The sequence below is a fragment of the Juglans microcarpa x Juglans regia genome, chromosome 5S (genome assembly GCF_004785595.1).
Source record: "Juglans microcarpa x Juglans regia isolate MS1-56 chromosome 5S, Jm3101_v1.0, whole genome shotgun sequence".
Lineage (NCBI taxonomy): Eukaryota > Viridiplantae > Streptophyta > Magnoliopsida > Fagales > Juglandaceae > Juglans > Juglans microcarpa x Juglans regia.
Window position 1 is genome coordinate 15,679,778 of NC_054603.1, and position 22,834 is coordinate 15,702,611.

At 37.1% G+C, this 22,834-nt stretch overlaps 1 protein-coding gene across 1 annotated transcript in view; it reads left to right on the forward strand.

Annotated features, from left to right (window-relative positions):
* LOC121267880 (probable inactive serine/threonine-protein kinase scy1) overlaps positions 1–18,120 on the forward strand; it is a 30,061-nt gene extending 11,941 nt beyond the window's left edge. The window contains exons 6-21 of the mRNA XM_041171978.1: positions 4,327–4,435; positions 5,336–5,415; positions 5,629–5,710; positions 6,694–6,833; positions 6,931–7,041; positions 7,176–7,292; positions 7,438–7,527; positions 11,979–12,032; positions 12,226–12,300; positions 12,506–12,581; positions 12,807–12,906; positions 13,215–13,284; positions 14,695–14,768; positions 15,220–15,329; positions 16,450–16,716; positions 17,505–18,120. Coding sequence (XP_041027912.1) covers positions 4,327–4,435; positions 5,336–5,415; positions 5,629–5,710; positions 6,694–6,833; positions 6,931–7,041; positions 7,176–7,292; positions 7,438–7,527; positions 11,979–12,032; positions 12,226–12,300; positions 12,506–12,581; positions 12,807–12,906; positions 13,215–13,284; positions 14,695–14,768; positions 15,220–15,329; positions 16,450–16,716; positions 17,505–17,776 — 1,827 coding nt within the window. The 3' untranslated portion in view covers positions 17,777–18,120. The remainder of the gene's footprint in view (positions 1–4,326; positions 4,436–5,335; positions 5,416–5,628; positions 5,711–6,693; positions 6,834–6,930; positions 7,042–7,175; positions 7,293–7,437; positions 7,528–11,978; positions 12,033–12,225; positions 12,301–12,505; positions 12,582–12,806; positions 12,907–13,214; positions 13,285–14,694; positions 14,769–15,219; positions 15,330–16,449; positions 16,717–17,504) is intronic.
* The last annotated feature ends 4,714 nt before the right edge of the window (positions 18,121–22,834 follow it).

Below are 22,834 nucleotides of genomic sequence, written 5' to 3' on the forward strand. Positions count from 1 at the left end.
TTCTTGTGTACACCCAGTGTGCTTGTTTACTTCTATTGATATTAATATATATAATATTATTACTTATAAAAAAAAAGGAAGAAGCTTGATACGTAAAAAATGGCTTCCAATGAAGGGCATATATACATACCTCGTAGTGCTAATCCAATATTTCCATCGCGTGATTGATCACCCATAAAATAGGCATGTAACGTTCGTAAATTTATAATTAAACACGTACATTGTAATTAAAACTTGAAATACTTAGAAAACCTACATTTCCTAACCTTAAAATATTGTAGCTCCCCAAAATGCCTTGATTTTCACATAATTTCTCCAAATAATCACGCGATTATACTCCAAAAATATTACCAAGCCCAAACATTTGATTTCTCTCAATTTTCATCATCATTCATGTCACCATAAAATAATAAATCCTAAACATGATATCTTGGCATCCAAATATCTATTTCTCTTGATTTTATTGTAGGAAATCATCATAAATAATAAATCCTATGGTCAACACTAACTGGGTAGGGGCATTTACATAACTTGATTCCTAGAGGTTAAGCCCTTGTTTGGTTACACAGATGAGATGAGATAAAAGTTGAAAGTTGAATAAAATATTATTTAAGTATTATTTTTTAATATTATTTTTGTTTGGAAAATGCCAGTCCTCCCGTTGGGAATTTTTTTTTTACTTAATGATTAAGAAAGTATTTTTTTAATAATGTTGTGAATTTTTTTTAAAAATATTTAGAAGTGTTAAAAAAAATGCATGTGAAAAAAAAGCAAAAAAAAAAAATCTAGATGAAATGGACTAGCGGGAGCCCCCAGTGGTGGCTGTAGGGCCACTTTTTTTGTTTTGAGATTTGAAAAAATTGAATTGTTTATTATATTTTGTGTGAAAGTTTAGGAAGATTGTAATGATTATATGAGATGAGATGAGATGATTTGGTTTATGTAACCAAACCAGGCCTAAGTCCGATCATATAAGTTTTAACCATTGGAGAGGAATAGATGAGAGGCCTTACAGGCAGGGAAGTCATGTGACGTGGGGTGCAGTTGTGTAACAGGTGAGGAGTGACGGTGGTTGTCTAGTGCTGTAGAAACATGGGCATTGCATAGGTGGGGAGAGAGCTTCATGGTGCTATGGGCATTGCTTGGCCTGGCATGGGGAGGGAGATGACATGGAGGGGGCTGGCTACGTGGGGTGGTTTTTCGAGGTGCAATGGCGGTTGGTTTACATGGAGGGATGCTCTGTTTTGGGTGTATAAATGCAGGGGGTGTGTTTGGTATCGTGCAGTGGTAGTAGCGATTGTTCACGGTGTGGCTTGGGAAAATAATGGCTACCGTGGGTGTTTGGCTAATGGATGATCTGCTTCTATGGCTTGGCTGTGGCTCTTCGTGATTGCTGTGGCGTGGAGGTGCAGCTTGTTTCTCGGTTTGGACTGGCTTGCTAGGGCGGTGCTAGGGTGGTTGCTTCGAGCAGTGGGTGGCTCATTGGATCGACGTGAATATCGTGTGGTGCAAGGTTTGGCTGGCTCTAGGTCTTCATGGTTGCTTTGCGGTGGAGGTTGCAATGTGCTATGGTGCTTGAAAGTGGAGGCGTGGAGGAGGTGCAGTGGCTGAATGGGGTTGCGATACGGTTTGCTAGCTCATCGATAGCTTTCAATGGTGTGTTTGGGGCCGGGCTGCTGTGCTTGTGTGTCCTACGTGTTTCAAGGTTCGGGAGGGGGAAAATTTCGGGAGCAAGAGGGGCACTGCTATGAAAAATAAAAGCCCCAGATTTGTGATGGAGGACCCGGAGCCGATGAGGAATGTACATGCACGTTTTAATACATGGGTCTGGATGTTGAGTAAATGGGAATTGGGCCTTTTCATGGGTTTTGGGTCTTGGTTAGTCCATGTGTCACTAGGGTTTGTTCTAACAAATGGGTTTGGGTCATTTTAAGGGTCTTAACTAAATTCCAGGGCTTGCCTTGAATTTCATGCGCTAAGTCACTTAATAACCCTAACTGGTCCATCGTTAATTTCAAAATGAGTCCAACTTGTCCAATAATACTTTTGGGCTTTTAAATAAATTCTTGGGCCTCATACTAATTAAATATAGGCCCACTTGGTTGATAAATATTAAATGGGCTTTTCATTTTACATTAAAAAAAAAAATCTAGTTGCTCCATTGTTCTCCATTACTCATTAGGGGCTCTCTTGTATGGGCTAGGTGTTTTCTTGTATACGTCCAGTGTATTTGGTTACTCCTATTGATATATATATATATATAATATTATTAGTTATCAAAAAAATAAAAAAAATAAAAAATTAAATGGGCTTTAACTCAATTATTTGTCCATAAAAGCCATTAATCCGCCATAATAAATTTTGGGCCCGTGGCCTATTCAACATAATCCAATAAGCCTCAGTAAACTTATAGCTCATGGGCTATTCCAAAATGATCCATTAGACATAATTAAGCACAATCAAATCATCGTTATTAAATCCCTTATACTATTGGATCGGGTTGTTACATGAAGTATTGGGCAATGCTGAAAACAGGGATGAAGAAGGTTATCTCTAATTCTCAAAATGTCTTTGTCAGAGATAGGCACATGTTGGATTCTATCTTTATTACCAAAATAATAGTCTCAATAATAGTGTTAGAGCTGGAGAGTTTGGATTGTTATGCAAGTTGTATCTAGAAAATACATTTGAAATGATTTTGTGCTGTGCATGTTGAGGAGTTGTGGCTTTGAGGAGAAGTTTTGGGGGGGGGGGGGGGGGTTGGGGTGGTGTGTATAGCTTTTTGTATCCACGGTGCGTCTATTTGTCTTGGTGAATTCAACTCCAATGAGTTACTTTGATTACTCCCGTGGTATAGGACAAGGTAACTCATTATCACCTTTTGTATTGTAATTGTTATGGAGGTGCTTAGCAGGATGATGTCACTATTAGTGAGAGGTCTTTTGTCAAGCTTTTCTGTTGGATTGGGGCATGTAGATGGGCTTCTTGCCATACCTGCACCTTCATATGTTACTGGGAGTAAATTTAGCCAAACTCATTAGGTGAAATTTCTGCTCCTTCCCCACGACCTCCCCTTAAAAAGTTTGTCTATAATCTTTCGATGCTGTTGACTATACCAGCTGGAAGGGATAACTGAGATATAAAGTGGAGGAATTTGATAAAGTGCTTTTTATCAAAGTGATTCTGTCTGCTTTAAGAGGTATAACCATTTCCACCGCACCGTTCTTCATTCCATATCTTCAACAATACCTTTTAAGGACTTGACCTTAAAGTGAGCCTCCAATGGAAGGCCCATAAATGTGATAGGCAAGGAAGCCTTGTTACAGCCTATATGGCTAGGCTATCCACATCAACCACATTGCCTATTGGAAGTATTTCAGTCTATGCCAATGAGAGGGAAAGCTTTCGGAGGAAGGTGATAGGGATGAAATATGGTTGGTGGAATTTATTAGAGCATCACATGATTGGGAGATGGATAATTTATTTCAATTATGCCCAATTGTTCTCATTTAGGTTAAGAACGGGAAGAGAAGACCGGTTGCGTTGGACCCTTCCAAGAAAGGGGTCTTTGAAATAAAATCTCTCTAGTGAGTGTGTTGTGTCCCCATGAAAGTACTAATTTGTCAGGGAAAAATATTTGGATTAGGTCTCCCTTGAAAGCACATTTCATTTGGGCGGCAGCACTAGAGAAATTCTTACATTGGATAATCTGAGGAGGCACCATGTTATGGATAAATTGTGCTGTATATGCAATCATGGGTAAACAGTTCGTTTATTTCTCCATTGTGATGGTGCTAGTGCTTTATGGCAAGCTGTCTTTAGCCTCTTTAGTTTGAACTTGGTAATACCACAATGGGTGCTAGACCTTTTCTTATGTTGGAAAGACCAATTTGATTGTCAACAGTGGGATGACCGATTTTGGCTTGCTTATAGGGTGCATATGGAGGGAAAGGAATGACTGAAGCTTCAAGGATTGTGAGAAGACTACGGAGGAGCTAAAGAATTGTTATTTTAGAACACTTTATCATTGGATGTCAGTACACATGTACTTCCAGGACTTCATTAATCTTTTTTCTCTCTCTATCTAGGTGTATCTATTGTGTATGCCTTGTGTACTCAGATGGACCTTCTTCTTTTTTTTCCATTCATAAATTACCTTACTTAACAATATGTTTTTTGATTTACAGCTCAAATTTCTTAGTTCATTTTGGTATTACTGAATCATAAAATAGGGCATGTTGCTGCTTGTGAATTTCCTGCAAAACGTGGTTCAGTGATCATTGGATTTGAGATTTTTTTCTTGTTATTTTATTATTTTCCTTTCAGCCATATGCATGGCTTGTTGGAGCACAATACAAACCGACGGAGTTGTTGAATTCCGACTGGGCTGCAATCAGAAAATCTCCACCATGGGCCATTGATTCTTGGGGCTTGGGTAAGCTGCTCATAGTTCTTTTTGCAGTATATAAATGTGATTTGTTTGGTATGAGGTGGATCATAATTCTCTTTTAATGTTGCCGTGGCATGATTGCTAGTATGCATATTTTTTAATCCTTCTTGTTGTGGCCCCTGATATTTATGGCTGATTTATATCAATGAGCCTTTAATTGGTTACATATTTTCTCGCATGATAGCCTTTATAGGATGCTGGTTCATGTGAAATAAAGCTGTTAGGATGATTAATCTCTATCATTTGTGCTGATAGCCTCCAAGGACTGATTGCTCTGGGGTCTCTGTTTATATGCTTCTAGTTCTCTAATTTTGTATTATTTGATCATCTTCATAAATTAATCCTTTCATTATCTTATATAAAAAAAAAAAATCATATTGTTTAGTTATTTTTATAAGGCCATTTCTCATGCCTATGGTTGCTAGGTGTATTCCGTGTAAACTTTCTGTGTTCTGGGCTATGCCTATTGCTTTCTATTAATAAAATCTTATTCTTATGAAAAAAAAACTAAAAAAGTTATTTTGATTAGTAAATCACTTATTAAAAAAGAGAGACATACAAGTACACGGATCTGTAGATGAGAGTCCCTAATAATTGCATCTGAAATCTAATCATTCAAAGAAACCATGAAAAGAAGTTAGTAATAAATTATGAGATAACGCATAAAAAAATTATGAGAAGATTTATGATTTCAAGGTCTCGTTTAAGTCCTGTTATTCTTGTGGCACTCTAATTGCAGATGGCGAGTCATTATATGGAGAATAACCAATCTGGCTCTTAAATTATCCTAGTTCAAAAGATTCATTAGCTTTTTTTGTAGCTTAATTGTCATTCTTTCTTGATAGGCTTCTTTAAGCTATCTGAACTATTTATTCCGATTGATAGGCTGTCTTATATACGAACTTTTCTCTGGCATGAAGCTGGGCAGAACAGAAGAACTGAAAAACACTGCTTCCATTCCAAAGGTCAGTCTTTTATTATTTGGTACACGTCACTGATTGCTTATTGTCTGCTTTTGTAGTTCAATATCCCTACTTCTTCCCCACCGTCCCTCTACCCAACTTTTCCCTTCCCTACCTCACTTTTGGAGTAACATATTTAACAGTGTCTGCTCTAGTGTGCACATTTGGTTGCTCTGATTCAATTTTCATTTCCATCTTATCTATTTTCCCTCACAGTCTCTGCTTCCAGATTACCAGCGGCTTTTGAGTGCCATGCCTTCTCGTAGGTTGAATACATCAAAGCTTATAGAAAATAGTGGTGAGTTCTTAAATTTAATTGTCTGTAATACTGTCGCAGAAAGTCTTGTCTTAGTAAATAGGGTATGGTTTGCCTCATAAATGGGGCATTCTCTTTGTTTATTAATCTGCTATAATACTTTATCCTAAACTCTTTTATTTTCTGGATCTTATTCTACATTATTCTGTATTTCTTTATATAAGAGTATAGAGTAGAACAGACTTCTATATTTCTGGTAGTTTTTTTTGGGTTCAAATTGTATGTTTACTTTATTTAAGGGGTATTGAGTAGAATTGCATTGGCCTCTATTTTTATATAAACTATTTAGTTTCCAGGTTTGGGAGGTCTTGTAAAGCTCAGGTGGAGTTTATTTGAAAACATATGGATTGTTAATAAAAGCTGAAGTAATTTTCTAAAAGGTTCATTGACAATAAGCTGAAGTAATTGGCTGTTTTAGGTTTAGTGGCTAATGTTTGGGGTTCTGTTTTGTGGCGACCTCTTAGTTGTCCTCAGGAATGATATAAATGAGCAGCTTCTGCATCCAAAGATTGGGGGATCAAAGAGACTTTTCCCTATGGGGAGACTTTTCCCTATGGGGAGACCTTAGTAGCTTCTTCATCCAAAAACATCATAATGGGCCTTTGTCCAATGATACAAGGTGTTGAGAACCTAACACTTTATTAGTGAGCACTATATAATGATTTGTGGTAAGAGAGATAAGTCAGTCTTCAAACTGAAGCCTCATATGGGCCTGTGCTATTCCACATGTGACCTATGCTTTACATGTTAGACTTTGTGGTAGTTAACAACGTACCTCTTTGTATGTTCAAGTATTTGTATAGTCAAGCATTTGGGTATCATGTATATCTGCCTGGTGAAATTTAGTCTATGAGTTCTAATGACATGTCTCCTTTTGTGTTTATTTGGTTTATCTGTTGCCATAGCATTTTTTTCCTGCCATTCTTTTCCTTTTAATGAGTTCTTTTGAATCAATGGATCGACAGAATATTTCCAAAATAAACTGGTGGACACAATACATTTCATGGAAATTCTAAATTTAAAAGATAGTGTTGAAAAGGATACTTTCTTCCGTAAGCTTCCAAATTTAGCAGAGCAACTTCCTCGCCAAATTGTAGTGAAGAAGGTGATTTGGAAATTCTAATGTTTGTGGCAACTTGAAACATATGATCTATGTCTTTAAGTTTCATTTATACTTGTTTTTTTTTTTCTTGTTTCGTCAGTTGCTTCCTTTATTAGCTTCTGCCCTGGAATTTGGTTCGGCTGCTTCCCTTGCTTTAACTGCATTATTGAAAATGGGTTCCTCGCTTTCGACTGATGAATTCAGTGAAAAGGTCATACTCTTCTTGACCTTTACATTGTCCTTATTTTCAGATGTTAGTTTTTGTCTATAGTATTATTATTATTCTATTCTTTTATTGGACGTCAGATCTTTTTCTCATCTGACAAGTTAATTTATTGATTGTAGCTACTGCCAACAATAGTGAAACTCTTTGCCTCCAATGACCGAGCTATTCGAGTTGGTCTCCTGCAGCATGTCGATCAATATGGAGAATCATTATCAGCACAAATTGTTGATGAGCAAGTATGCAGTCAATGACAAAGATTTTAAGTACTTTAGCATCATGCTAATTGTAGTTACTTTTCTTTTGGATGCAAGTCCTAATTATGATACTTAACTTTCTCGTCAATATGGAAGTCTTAACATTTCATTTGGTATTTGCTACTAGGTTTACCCTCATGTTGCTACGGGGTTCTCTGACACATCTGCTTTCCTTCGGGAACTGACTCTTAAATCTATGCTTGTTCTAGCTCCAAAGGTATGCATATAGTATTTTTTTTTGGTTTTAGACTTCTATTTCCTGCTGTTTTCTGTGCAATAGATTTATTTATGAAATCTACTATTCATGCAATGGCAACCCTTTAATATCTGAAGTTTATCATGACAGTAATGCTGATTGTGATAGTCTTTTATTGGTAGTAAACAATGCAGTATTTGCATTGTTTAATTTTACCACTGTTGCTATTTGAAATCAGGCAACAGTAAGAATATTATTTGTTCTTCATGACTCACAATTGTCATTGTAAATTAATCATAACAACATGGAGTGGGCCAATCCTTGATGGAAATGTACGAGGATTAGAAATTCACTTGCACTTGATCACACCAAATGCTCAACTTTTGACCTGCAGACCTGCCAAACCAGCCTAGTGCCCTGTTCAGTTTATCATTGAAGTAACTATAAGGGTTGGGTTTAGGTTGGCCCTCTTACACGACTAATGACTCTACAATGTTCTTTGTTTATCATTGTTTGAGGGGATAATTGCATTAAGTATGCTTCATGAGGGTGTAACTGTTAGATCTAAGCTTAACTATATATATTGCAATAATGTGAGTGGTTAAGATTTTTATTTTACCAATCAGGGCTGGTAGGGGCAGGTTGTGGTCATTGTCCCTTCTCTGGTGGCTGGTGGTGTAGTGACACTGCTGGTGAGGGTGGAGCTTGTTTTCACAGTCTCATCGTTTGCTGAATGCATTTGTCAAACGTCTGTTTTCCTGACTAGAGGATGCCATGGTTGAGTTCATACATACAGGGCTTAGAGTCGATACTAACCAGTTCAGACACGATTTTTTTCTGATATCATGTGATTCTGGCTGAAATTTCCCAATATGCAACCAATACAAGCTGATAAATACTGATTTTCATCCTGAATAGCCGAAACTGGGTAATTCAGGGTTGTGTAACCTGTACATTGGCTTTTCTTCACCTGATTAAATTTGATTCTCTACTTTTCTGATGGGATTCAAGCTAATTTCTTCGCTGTTCATCCATATTGAATACTTGTGTTTTGGTTTGCTGCTGGTTGGATTACATTGTGTAGTATTTTCACACTCATGACTACTAAATTTGAGCTATTATCTTCTACATCTACCTTTAATGCACCCATGTCCTTGGAAATTTGTATGGGAAGAATTAGTTGTTTTGGGCCAAATCTGTTGATGTGTTTCAAAGGGCAAGGGACTCCATAGTCGTTTGAGTGATAAGATGCTCAGCTCAACTATTCCTACTTATGCCTCATGGGAATAGGAAGATGCTTACATCTTGTCTCTTATGTTGTCTAGCATTGAGCCTAATATTAGTGAATGATTACTGAAATAGTGAATGATTACTGAAAGTTCAGTTATGCGCAAAAGTGCAAAATGCAGAGGTTGAAGACCTTTGCTTACCAAAGCTCCTTTTTGGTGCTTTTTGTGCGAGTTTAATGTGTAGGAAAGCACACTTTTATATTTGTTTTTGGAAAATACATAAAATATCAGTCCAAGACCCAGAAAATGATGTCAACAAATATTCTTAAGCATTTGAGTTGATATTGAAGTTCGTTTTCATTCCAAGGCACCAAATATTATCATATGTGATGCATATGCTTTGGACCCGATATAATAGTCCAAGTTGGCTTTGGATGGATTGATATTTGACAGCTTATGCTAGCTAGAAGTCAATACCTAAAATTCGAATCTATGAGTTATCTAAGGAGTTTTTTGGGCAAGAACAAGATACTTTGGCTCTTAAGGAGTACCACTCTCAAGTGATGGGTATATGTGAAGAGCTAAATATATATTGGCCTATTACTTCTAATGTTTCACATATGCAGCAACAATGTGGAGACCTTAGCGTTGTTCACTTCCTAGTTGGTTTGAAGCCAAAATGAGTCTGTTTGCTCCAAACTTTTGGCTCCTTCACAACTTTGATAATTTCATTGTGTTTTCTCTACTTGTCGTGCCACTTGTCTGGGAAACGACCTTAGTTGACGCTTGATTAGGGTGGCTGACTTGGTGGCAATAGGGAATAGGTGGAGATGGATTAATGTAGATGACTAAAAATAGAAGACGTTGAAAGTAGATAAATAACATAAAGATTTATGTGGTTTGACATTAAGGCCTATGTCCAAAGGATTTTGAGAGAGTAGTCCACTAGAAATGAATTGGTTACAAAACTTTCAGCCGCTTTCTCTCTATTATAAGGTGGGAGTGGGTTGGCTCAAGTGTAGTAGCCTTGATCTTGGTGGTATGCTTCCTCCAGGTTTAAGGTTCAAACCCTAGGGTGCAAACAAGTTCTTGGGGCCATTGGACTAGGGGAATTTCCGCATGAGTTACCCGAGGTGCACTCGTGGGAAACACCTTGTTGAGGCCCGTGCACTTTTGAGATTAGTCAAGACTTTGTTCCAAGACACCATGCCAATGGAAAAAAAAGGTGGGGAGAAGAAGTTATGATGTAAGTGAAAAGGAGCAACCGTATAGAGAAGCTTCATCATGATTCTTATGAGGTGGGATGGATGACAAATTCAAATTTTACCTGGTGAATTGGGCTACGGTATGAACTCTGATCTTAGAAGGAAGGTTAGGAATCTGAAAATTGCTGGTTTTTAACCGGGCTTTAATGGGGAATTGGTTGTGGCAATATCAACAAGAAAGTGGGGCTTTGTGGAAGGCGGTCATAGATGCAAAATCTGACAGGGCTTGGGGCGGATGGTGTAGTGAGGTGCATGGATTGCATGGGGTGGGGCTTTGGAGGCATATAGGAAGAGGTTGGGGGATTTTGTCTAAATTCATGTGCATTGAGGTGGGTGATGGGTCCAATATCAAATTCTGGCATGATTTATGGTGTGGTGATAGGGTCCTTAAGGAAGCTTGTCCAAAAATGTATGGAATTGAGCGGGCACAAGAAGCTTCAATAGCATATCTCTACGAGTATTCATAACTTTCTTGTATCAGCTGTTAATCAATGCTTAGGTGTTTCTCTTGTATACGATCCGTGTACATGGGATATGCTTATTGCTAATGAATAGAAGTTCATGCTTATCTATAAAAAAGATAAAATAAAATAAAGCCACCTATTCCATAACCTACCCACACCATTCCTTCCTCACCACCTGAAGCTACTCCATCTTACTTTCCCCCAGCAACTTCCACAGTTCCCTTGGGAAGTTATGTGAAGTTGTATTAGAGTTTGGTCTTAGATGTTAGACAGACCATTCAGTGTTTCACTCACATAATGATGTAGGTTACATTCTGTTGGTAGTATATGTAGATGACATTGTAATTAGAAGTTACTTGGTCAGGATTGGTAGGTTGAAACAGTTGTTGGAAAATCGGTTTCACACTGAAGGTTTAGGCAAGCTCATAATTCCTTCATGGGATAGAAATTTTTTTTTATAAGAAGATATTTTATTGATCTAGAAATAGGCATATAGCCCAAGTACACAGGAAGTATACATGTGATTATACCTAGTTAGGACCTAGAAACGGTTGCAAGGAAATCATGAAAGTTGAGAACATTAAAGTCTATAACAATGGCCCACATAAAGTCTTCTAGAAAAAACTCTTAAACTCTTCCAAGTAGCGTTCTCAATCCTCAAAATTTCGGTCATTCCTTTCACTCCAAATGCACCAAAGTAGAAAAATGGGAGCCATCTTCTACATAGCTGCAATTTGTGGTATCCCCGTGATCCCTCTCCAACTAGCTAGTAGGTCAACTAGCTGCAATTTGACAGGTTTAAAAAGGCTCTAAGCCTAAATCAGAGAAAATATGTACTTGACCTGTTGAAAGTATCTGGTTTCTTGGATGCATCACCAATTGATACTCCTTTGGATCCAAATCGTAAACTCTTGAAAAATTAAAGAGAGTTATTTGAAGATCCAAGTAGGTATTGCCAATTTGTTGGGAAATTGAGTTATCTTTTTATCCCCAGACTTAGTTGGAAAATTTGATTGCTCTTACGAGCTCTCGTCCATCATGGCATTACTTCTTGACAAGATGAGGGAATTTCCTTTAAGGTGGTGCTTGGTTCAGGTATAGATTACAGTGATTAGAATTAAGTTGAATGCACTTCAAGACATTGTGAAAAATAAAGCGAAAGCAAGGCCTCAAAACTAGAAAAACATTCTGGCTTTTGCTTCCTAGGTATAAGCTAAAATGCTGGAGTAGGATGATTGGGTTGTTTTGAGAGAACTTGATGGTATGGTTGACATTGCACTGTAATATTGCTAGCAAAAAAATGTAACCTCCTTTTCTACCTTTTATTTTCATTCTCAATCTACGTTTAATGGAGTCATGATTATTTCATGTATTAATGAAAATGCTAAATTCACCTCTTTGCATCAATTTAAGCTTGTGGGACAATTGGTGATTTAACAAATTGGGTAGTGGATGGTTATTTGTGTTTTTTGAATTCATTCTAAATGTTGTTTCTATTTCACTTGACATTGCAGCTTTCTCAACGTACAATTTCGGGGTCACTATTGAAGTATCTCTCAAAGTTACAGGTAATAACTTTAACTATTTGTGTAGAGAAGTGAATCCTACAAAGGGTAGGTTATTAGTTTATTGGTTACAAGTGCCTATAAAAAAAAAAGAAAAAGAAATTATTGGTTACAAAAGACTCGGTTGATGAAATTTAGGGCTCTTATTATTTTTCTGTTTATGTTCTATAGGTTTTCAGTTTTGTAAGTCTTGCAGGTGGATGAAGAGCCAGCAATAAGAACAAACACCACCATTTTGCTTGGGAATATTGCAAGCTACCTAAATGAAGGGGTTAGTATCAGCAATTTGTTGCTATAATTGATTCATTTATTTCCTGAATAATTTGAAATTCTTGTTAGATATGCTCATTCTTGATGGGTTGTTTTCCTTTTCTAAGATGGTACTATTGGCCATTTTCTGATCATTCCTGAGAAGAATTTGCTTAGATTTCCCCCTTGTGAGAGTCTCAACTGATGGATTCGGATCTACAATGCAGACAAGGAAAAGAGTTCTGATTAATGCATTTACTGTTCGTGCATTGCGTGATACTTTTTCGCCTGCCCGAGGAGCTGGTATATTAGAACTCTATATTATGTTCATCTCTTTTACCTAGTTTTTTCATAAAGTTCTTGGCTGAAAGAAAAAGATTGTGTTTTAAATTCATCTTCCATACTTTTATACGTTGGATGTTCATTAAGTTCAATTCATCTTCCATACTTTTATATGTTTGATGTTCATTAAGTTCAATATTGTTTTACCATTTGTTTATTGACCAATAAAAAATTGTACTGTGCCAGGTATCATGGCTCTCTGTGCCACCAGTTCTTACTACGACATCAATGAGATTGCAACTCGGATTCTTCCAAGTGTTGTTGTACTTACAATTGATCCTGACAGGTTAATTACTGTACAGATGATTTGTCTATTAGTGTTATAGTTTTTTTTTCTTTTTTCTCATTGTTGATGTATGAGTTGAGTCCCCCCCCCCCCCCCCCCCCCCCCCCCCCCCAATCCTTTGTCGAAGAATCTTGCCTGTAGTTTCCTTTTTATTTTATTTTTATATATATAAGTATAGAACTTCATTAATCAATGCAAAAAGCAGATTTAAGTATCTATGGTGTTGTTTCCTAAGAATGTGTATTTTTCTTTCTACCTTAGATATCTTCATTATTTATGCTACTGTTGCCTTTTTCAATTATGAACAGTGATGTGCGATCCAAAGCATTTCAAGCAGTTGATCAGTTTTTGCAGATATTGAAGCAATACCAAGAGAAGGTTTGTAAATTTAAATCCTTCTTTCTTTTGATGTGAAGCGCATCTGCTGCTTCTATATCTGCATATAGATATATGATAAGAAAAGTATTGCTCGAGTTCATATGCATCTTGTAATGACCCAAGGAAGACCCAAACCACATTTAGGCCTATATTCCAAAATGACCTGTCAATATTACAATTGGAGCTCACTTGTTATGATTATAATCTGCAAGAACTTCTACTTATAAAAATAAACCACAAGAATTTCTCCCTCCCAAGTAATGGGGGATCTCATTTAGTACCCTTTCGTACTAAATCCCGGTTGCAATCTCCTCTTATATATAAAAAAACCCACTCCCCGCCCCCCCCCCCCCCCCCCCCCCCCCCCCCCCCCCCCCCCCCCCCCCCCAAATCCATGTCATTATTTTTAGGTGAATATGTTGTAGGTGGCATGGTTTAAGTCCCACATTTCTAGGTGGGACCATTTGTAATGATGAAGAAAAGCGTTAAGGCCCCGTTTGGATTCGGAAAGTGTTTCATTTCATTTCATCATTACAACTTTTCCAAATTTCCACACAAAATGTAATAAACAATTCAACTTTTTCAAATCCCAATTCAACCTTTTCAAATCCCAAAACAATAATAATATTAAAAAATAATATTCTAACAATATTTTTTTTAACTTTCATCTTTTATCTAAAACCATCTCATCTCATTTTTGAATCCAAACCAGCCCAAGTCATATATTGGGTTGTACTCTAAAAGGGCTGGTACAATTGGAGCCCCCTTGGAATCATAATAAATTGCAAGAACTTCACTTTTCAAGCAATGTGAGATCTTATTCACCACTCTCTTGTACTAACTCCTGGGCATTACACAGCTTATGTTTCTTATTCTTAAGCAGAGATAGGTTTACTTCAATAAGAAAGGAACATTTGACAACATTGCTTGTGCACAAATACTCTGACTTAACAACATGGCAAAGCACAGACGGTTTATAATGCTTTAATGTGTGGACATCTATATTTTAAGAAAGGGTTTCTTGCCTTAACCATTTTGCTTTGTTTTGGGATGTTTTCAACAGTATGACCTTTTTTTTCTTTTGCTTAATAGAAATGATGTTCTTGGCAAATTATAGAAAGTTACACATTATAGTTCGGACTCAGCAAATAGTTTATGGCAGGCACATTTATAGTGGTGCTTTTGCTATTGCAAGAAAGTTTTTCTCTATTGCTTTCCTTTTCTCCATTCCTTTCTGTTTCTCTCCTCTCAATCTTCTTTCTGTGTTTTTATTAATCTTTATTTCTAATTTGAGATGGTTGAATTTTCAGGGAAAGAAAATTCTGATAAATGTCAATGATACTCATTTTGTTTTGCACCATTCTTCCATAATGTTGAATGTTGATCTTTTACCCCATTGGTGCTTTCTAGGCAAATTCAGGAGATACCACTGGAGCTGCAGGCCTTGGGATGTCATCCCTTCCAGCAAATGCTAGTTTACTTGGGTGAGTTATTTATACCTTCTAGCGTATTTGTGTGGGTATGGATGCATGTACGTGCACATGCACATATGAATTTATGTATCGTTGTCTGTACTTGTGTGTTCCTTACATTCAGAGGAATACCCGAGGTTAGGTTCATTTGAGGTGATTAGCTTAATTGGAATGATTCTTAGCTGGTGCCGTTTATTTCATTTGAGATTCAGAAGTAAGATTGCATGGGTGAAGCCATCCTCTGTAATTTGTTTTTTTGTTTTTTTGTTTTTTTTCTCAAAGAGGCCATGGGACATCCAGATGTCAAAACATGCCGTTAATGTACTAGTCTTCCCATGTGCCTGGTTGGAAAGTTCTATTAATATCTTCGTACCCGACTCTATTCTTAATATTTGGTCCTCAACTATATTAGAAAATGCATTTTTACCTTACTGTTGCCTTGAAACTTGTGTTTCCTATGCAGATGGGCCATGAGCTCCTTGACTCTCAAAGGCAAACCTTCTGAACAAGCTCCACTTGCTTCTGCAACTTCAAGTACCCCTGTAACTTCAACTTCTTCCAATGCCAGCTCTGGTAGGCAGATTAATGACTCTTTCATTTTACTTCATCAGATTATTGTATATCTGGGCTTTGTGATCTCTCTTTTTAACTCAAGCACACCTCTGGCTTTTGAATATACTCACCTTGAATGACTGGATCAGTTTTGATAGTTATTTAATATTTCATGGTAAAGATGCATATTGTAGATAATAAGGGATCCATAAAGGTTGTTTTATCCAGCTTTGTTAATTGGGTAGCTGATATGGTTTCGGTCTCTTTCTCATTGTCAAATAATAAAGATATCTATATTTACAAAATAAGGCCTAGTGTGCCCATTGTTTTCTTATTATTAAGGATGAGTTTGAAAGCGAAGTGTATTGATTAATTATTTTGGACATGCATAATGTATATAGACCCCTTTTTTATAAGACAAATTAATATCAATGGGTGCTTCTGTTGAGACTTGAAATTATCTGTTTTGTTAGAATACAAATTAGTGGTTCTAACATTTCATCAAAGCAGAGTTTTGAGTTTAAACTGTAACTTTACACTTCAATATTAAATATTCCACTTGTTGGGCTCAGTTAGTAAGAGGGAATCTGACTCAAATGTGAAAGGAAAGGGAGGGGGGGGGGGGGTGTTGCTAGAATATAATTTACTTAACTACATGGTGATTTTATAATTTTTATTGTGTTTTTGGAAGAAAACAGTGAGGTGGGCATGTAAAGAAAGGCAAGGGGATGTTTGGATAGTGAGTTGAGTTGAGATGAGATGAGATCAAATGAAAGTTGAATAAAATATTGTTAGAGTATAATTTTTTAATATTATTTTTGTTTTGAGATTTGAAAAAGTTGAATTGTTTATTATATTTTGTTTGAAAGTTTGGGAAAGTTGTAATGATTAGATGAAATGAGATGAATTGAGAGTGTTTTTGAATCCAAACAATTTATGCATACTATCTCTAAATTAGGAATATGGGAGAGCAGAATATATTAATCATACTCAGTTTTTCTTATTTTGAAGTTATCTACGTGCATTCTACACTAATATTTGATGATGCAGTTCAATTGTTAGTACTTCCACTGGATATATATTTTGATCTGGATGCATTTATTCGACTAGTCAATCTCAAAATATGAATTTTCTGCCACAGTCCTTGTGATGGATCCTCCAAGTACAGAACTTGCTGTCCATGGGAATTCCACCTCTGATTTTGCTGATCAACCTGTACCTGCATCCCCTACATCAACAGATGGTTGGGGAGAACTTGAAAATGGAGTTCACGAAGAGCATGAAACTGACAAGGATGGGTGGGATGATCTGGAACCCCTTGAAGAGCCAAAGCCATCTCCAGCTCTTGAAAACATTCAAGCAGCTCAAAAGCGACCAGTCGCACAACCTGCTTTGCAGCCAAAACAAGGTAAATTATCCATTCAACTGGTAGTTGTGGGCACAATTTACCATTTGGTGGAAGTGGATTTAAGAGTTGAGACATCAGCCCAAGTTTTGCCCAGCCAATTGGTCTGTGACCAGAAAATCTATGTATGGAAATATGACAAGTGTAGTTGCCACGTGTGTTGCCAAAACATCTGCACAGCCTGATCAATTGATGACTTTGGTCTTGGGTTGTTTGTTGTAGCCTAGTCCACCTTTGATTACAAAGGTTAGTGGATGGGGAATCTGATGACTATTTGAATTACCCTTCTCCATTAAGCTCCTGTCATTTGGCATGTCTCATATGGACTAAAGCCAATTGAAATCTCAGGTAGATCGACATAACTTGGATGTTCTTTTAATTTCACAGGACCTTGTTTCTGAAACATGGCATTGAAACGAATTGACCAAAATTTGCCTTTAGGGTAATAAGTCTGTTGTGTAGTACCTATCAAAAAAAAAAAAAAAGTTTGTTGTGTAGTGGATTTTCCCAGCGGTGTCATAATATGCACATTAACAACCATTGTGTCCTGTGTAGGATCTTTATAGTTGCTGCCGTTGTTATTATTATTATCATTATTATTATTACTACTATTTTTTATTATAATTATTATTTATAGTTTCTTATATCTACTTGAAAACTCAGCTTACCACATGTGTGCACATATTCAAGCATCAATCCGTCCTCATATATACAATTTTCTCTTTAGGATTACTTTTATTATTGGATTTTTCATTCAAGAAGGCTCTTAATGGATTTTTTTTTTCTTTTAGTTGAAAGTTCACGGACGAAAATTAGAGCAAAGGTGACCAAACACGAGGATGATGGTGATTTGTGGGATTCCATAGCTGCCCCTGCTCCAAAAACAGTATCAAAACCTTTGATTGTAAAAAGAGCTGGGACAGTAAATGATGATGACCTCTGGAATGCTATTGCTGCTCCTGCACCTGCTACCAGGGCCCAGCCTTTGGCTGCTGGCAGAGGCAGAGGAGCAAAGCCTGCTTCGCAGAGTCTAGGTGCACAGAGAAAAAACCGGACATCCTAATCTTGCAGGGGAAATACATAGAGCCGAACACATGAACAAGTAAAAGATTTATATTTGTACATTTTTTTACTGTTTCAGTGCCCCATTTTTGCATTAATGTAAAACGGATCCATGTCACTGAGTTACACAATAGGCTGATTATATGCATACTGCGACTATATTATTTGATTTGTAATATTATTCTTTTTGTTATTTTGGTCAAATAGAGACCCATTAATCCAAGTTTCACAAGACGAGACAGGTTATAAGCATTTTTTCTTTGAAGAAAACTGTTGTGTGGTGTCTGACGAGAATAATATTCTACAACAAGCAATTCATTTATATACAATATGTGGAGTTTACGAGATTTAATGTTACTCATATGATGCCTCAAATAGTGTGGACTTCACATGCATCCAATATGCTCTGTTTCTTCGAATTCGAACATCCAATTTGGGTGAGATTTGAAATGTATATTTGTCCTTCTGCCTCGACCTTGCTGTTCTTTTTTTTGAAAGAAGTTTTTGCCTTTGCGTGGTTTTTGGTTCTGGGTACTTGATCCAAGAGTTTTGTGAGAAAGCACTTGGGAATGAAGAATGCCATCAATTTATCAGCAAATGCGATTTGTATTCTTTGGGTTTCATTTTCATATGGAAGCATCAGGATATTTGAATTTGTGATTACAAACTAGGAAGTTCCATATGTTACCTATCTAAATGCTACTTTTTTGCTTGTTATATAACGATTTGCAATTGTTGTGGTTACACAGGTTTCAATTATTTATTCCTTAACGGAGAAATTTGTTGAAGTTATATGCAAAATCTATCTTATATTTTTGCTGGTTGACTGCCGAAAAGAGCTGAGGTTTGAAGCTTTCATTTGTGGAGAAACTTGAAATGAGGACGGATCTGCAGAACAAGCAATGTGGTTTGGTATGGTAATCAATTTGTAAGGTTCCTGTGCCTGTCTGACGAGGTGAGAATTGGAGGTGGCCTTCCTACCTGGTGTTGATCATTGTGACATGGGAAGACGTAGATGCTCCCTTAAGTCGAATTTGAGTCATAACCTAAACTTTAGCAATTCAATTGAATTTTAGTCAATTGCTGGTGTGGATTTAGAGATGAGATGAGATGGTTTTAGATGAAAGTTAAAAAAAATATTATTAGAATATTATTTTTTAATATTATTATTGTTTTGAGATTTGAAAAAGTTGAATTGTTTATTATATTTTATGTGAAAATTTGAAAAAATTATAATAATGAGACGAAATACTTACTGAACCTAAACGGGGTCTAAAATTCCTATCTCATTTCATCTCACGATCTAAACGAGTCCGTTTGAGACAAACTTATATTCAAATTTGAACCTAGGATCTAGTATATACAAAAATTTAGAAAATAAAAACTTGCTAATGGAGCTTAAGGACATTTGAGGTCGAGTTCTTGAAAAAGTTCTAAGCAAATCCGATACTTGTTCAATAAATAGAAACTATTAATCTCATGAATATCTCAATTTCCCGATTTGCAAATGGTAAAAACTATCAATTTCGACAATTACCTCCAAACCTACCAAAATATTTAATTAACTCAAGTACCATTCATTAACAAAAAATTCAATAATACGAAAAAAGAAAAAGCGAAATCAAGGTGGCAACAAGACCACATTACTATGGGTAGTAATCGGCAACTACTCAAAGGTGTGGTCTACGACCGCGATCATTTTGGACAGCATAGATACTTATAAACATATATATATATATATATATATATATAGACATCTTTTGAAAAATTGAAAAGAAATTGAATTTAAAACATGCAAAATTAATATATATATATATATATATATATAAACTTATTTTTGAGAAATGATGAAGAAATTGTGATTAAAAAAAAAACTCATGAAAAATAAAAGAAACATTTAATTAAGTACTTTTGAGAAAAAAAAAAAAAAATTTAAATTCACATATGGTGTGGTCTTTAATTGGGCCGCATGTTCTTCCGTTAACTGTAATGGACAAATTGTAAGAGAGGGTTGTTGCTAGAGGACTCGGCTATTGTTGAAAAACATAGGGTCCTTAATCCAAATAGTGCATAAAACGATGCGTCGTAACAAAATTCCCAAATTCCAATCATGCAGCAGAGGGGACTATTGCTAACTAGTGCTATTTGAAAGTGTTTACATTACACACAATTCACGTGATAATTTGATTTTTAATTTTCAAATTTTTAAATTTATAATCCAAATCAAATTATATCACATGGATGGTGTGTAGTGTAAAAAGCTTTCAAATAAAATTAGTCTTGCTAAAAACACATGGTCTTAACTCCCAACAAATTTTTTTATATAATATTATATATATGTGACGTGTGAATATCGTTAAAACTAAATATTTATGTAACATGTATTCACTACTGTATTTAATATTTAATATGGATATTTATATAAGAGACAATTTCTATAGAAGTTAGATGTTCGTCACATATATACAACATTTAATATTAAATGTAAGATGTTATGCGTAGATTTGTATAACATAGCGTATAGTATGAGTTACGTATTATATGCATTCATACGTGTTGGGCAGGGGATAAAAAAGTGTAAAGCCCACCGAAAGTCTATGTAAGATGAAAGCCCGCTATAATAGGAAGGAAGGGTGAAAGAGGGCGTTTGACAATGACAATGCTACTTCACTTTTAACAAGATATGTAAGTCTAAGTGTCTCCTCTCTAGTCTAAGCTCACTTTGAACCAGAGGTGGTGAATCAGTTTTTTCAAGCATCTCTGCTCAGGATCCAATATGGCATGAGAGGGGAGTACCAGATTGGAAGGTTTAGAGGCACAATGGAGGATACTCAGTTTGACAGAGGAAGAAGAGGCGGTTTTAGAAATGTATAGAAACGGGGGGGAAGAAATTCTCCGTAAGGGGGAGAGAAGTCTTATTGGTAAGGTTTGCTCGGAGAGAGAAGTGGGCCCGGTACTCATTAGCAACACAATGTAAAAAATATGGCGGATTAGTGAACGGCCTATCTTCAAAGAAGTTAATCAAAACATATTTATTGTTACATTCGAAACTAATGCGGACATGCATAGAATCCTGGAGGGCAAGCCATGGACGTTCGATAATGCTTTGTTTCTGCTATTGCCTTACGATGGGACCAAGTGTCCAGGAAATATCACTTTCGACAGGGAAGTTTTCTAGATGCAAATACATGACATACTGTCAAGGTGTGTGATAGAGGATTAGGGGTCTCAAATAGGAGGTTCGGTGGGGCGTGTCATAGGATGGGGGAGTTGCCTTCGAGTTAAGGTAGAGATGGTACTCTGTAAAGCCATTGCTTGAGGTCGTTTCATAAGCTACCAGGGAAAAAAGCATTGGGTTCACTTCCGTTACGAGAAGCTGCCAAAGATCTGTTTCCAGTGTGGATGGATCCTTCAACGTGATCAGGGGTGCCAGTCAACCCGTGAGGGTAAAGGTGATGAAGCAACTTCGGGGTTACAATTCGAGCCTTGGTTGTGTGCCGAAGGGACCGAGAGAAGATGGTCATCTCCATCTAGATATGGTAGAGGTGAGGGTGGGAAGGAAGTGGGAAAGGAGAGCGGCTTGATGGAGGTGGAAACCTCTGCTAGTAACTTAGCCGAAGGGCTACCAGAGAAGGAGGCATAGGCCAACATGGCACCACCCCTGGCAAGTTTCAGAACCCTAGGTTTGTACAAAGTAATGGCACCTTAGCCGTAGGGGGAAAGGATCAATTGTCAGTAGAATTAGAGGGACTAGATGCAGTGTTGGGAATTGCTACATTGCCTAGAATGGGGGAGACACAATTGCAGATTTGCCGAAAAGCTAATGTCCTTGCGATGACAAATTCAAAGGGAACTGAGACTGATGGGCGGGAAATCGTTTGGGAGACACAGTTTCTAAATGGGCCTAGGCCAGGGAATGGGCCCAACACACATCAGGGCTAGCCTTTTTTCAGAAGAACTCCAAAGCCCCTATCACCATAACTCCAACGGCTAGTTATACAGAAGATGAAGTAAAAAAACAAGAGGATCAGATGGTTTCAGCTCATTGAAGGAAAGGGGATGGTCGTAAGTGGAAGAGGTGTGCTAGGGTACTGGGGAATCCCATAGCATTGGTTGACTCCAATTTGTCTCCTAGGAAAAAGAGGGAAGTAGCTGTTAGCAACGTTAGCCCTATTCCCTTTAAAAAACTTAGAAAAACCTGGGTGGATGATAAACTGGTGGACAGTGTATGTCCAATGGTATCGACAGTGGCTGTAAGTTAGCCTTGCCGGTACCAATGAAGATTTTAAGGTGGAACTGTCAGAGGCTTGGGAACCCCCGAACAGTTCAAACCCTTCACACATTGGTGAAGGAAAAGTTGCCCGATACGGTCTTCTTGATGGAGACTAAATATCTTATGAAAAAAGTCTCAGAGTAGCAAAGCGATTAAAGTATATTGGATGTATTGTAGTTGAGGCTAGAGGAAAGAGTGGGGGACTCATGCTCCTATGGAAATAGGAGGACTTATTAGAACTGATTAATTATTCTCAACATCATATCAGTGTTGAGATTAAAGATGCATGGTGCAATTTTAAGTGGCTCCTAACTTGCTTCTATGGACACCCAACATCTAATCTAAGGAGTCAGACTTGGGAATTGCTTTCATCCTTCAAGCCTTAGAAATGGGGGATGGGGAGTTATTGGTGACTTCAATGAGGTGTTGTATAAGGATGAAAAGGTGGGAAGGAGGCCCCGAAATGAGAGTCTCATGTGTAAGTTTAGGAAGGTGATGGAGGAAGGAAATCTCAGTGACTTGGGATGGAGGGGAAACAAATTTACATGGTGCAACCTCCATGAAAATGAGACTTTTACAAAAGAAAGACATGACCGAGCCAAAGCAAATAGTGATTGGAGGGATACATATTCTGAGTTCTCAGTGACAACCCTAACTGCAGTCTGCTCTGACCATAGCCCAATACTGTTGCAATATGGTCTTGGTAGGCCATCAACCCGTAGGCCACCAACTCGTAGGCCATATATCCCTTTCAAGTATGAAGCAAGTTGGTACAAGGAGGAGGGA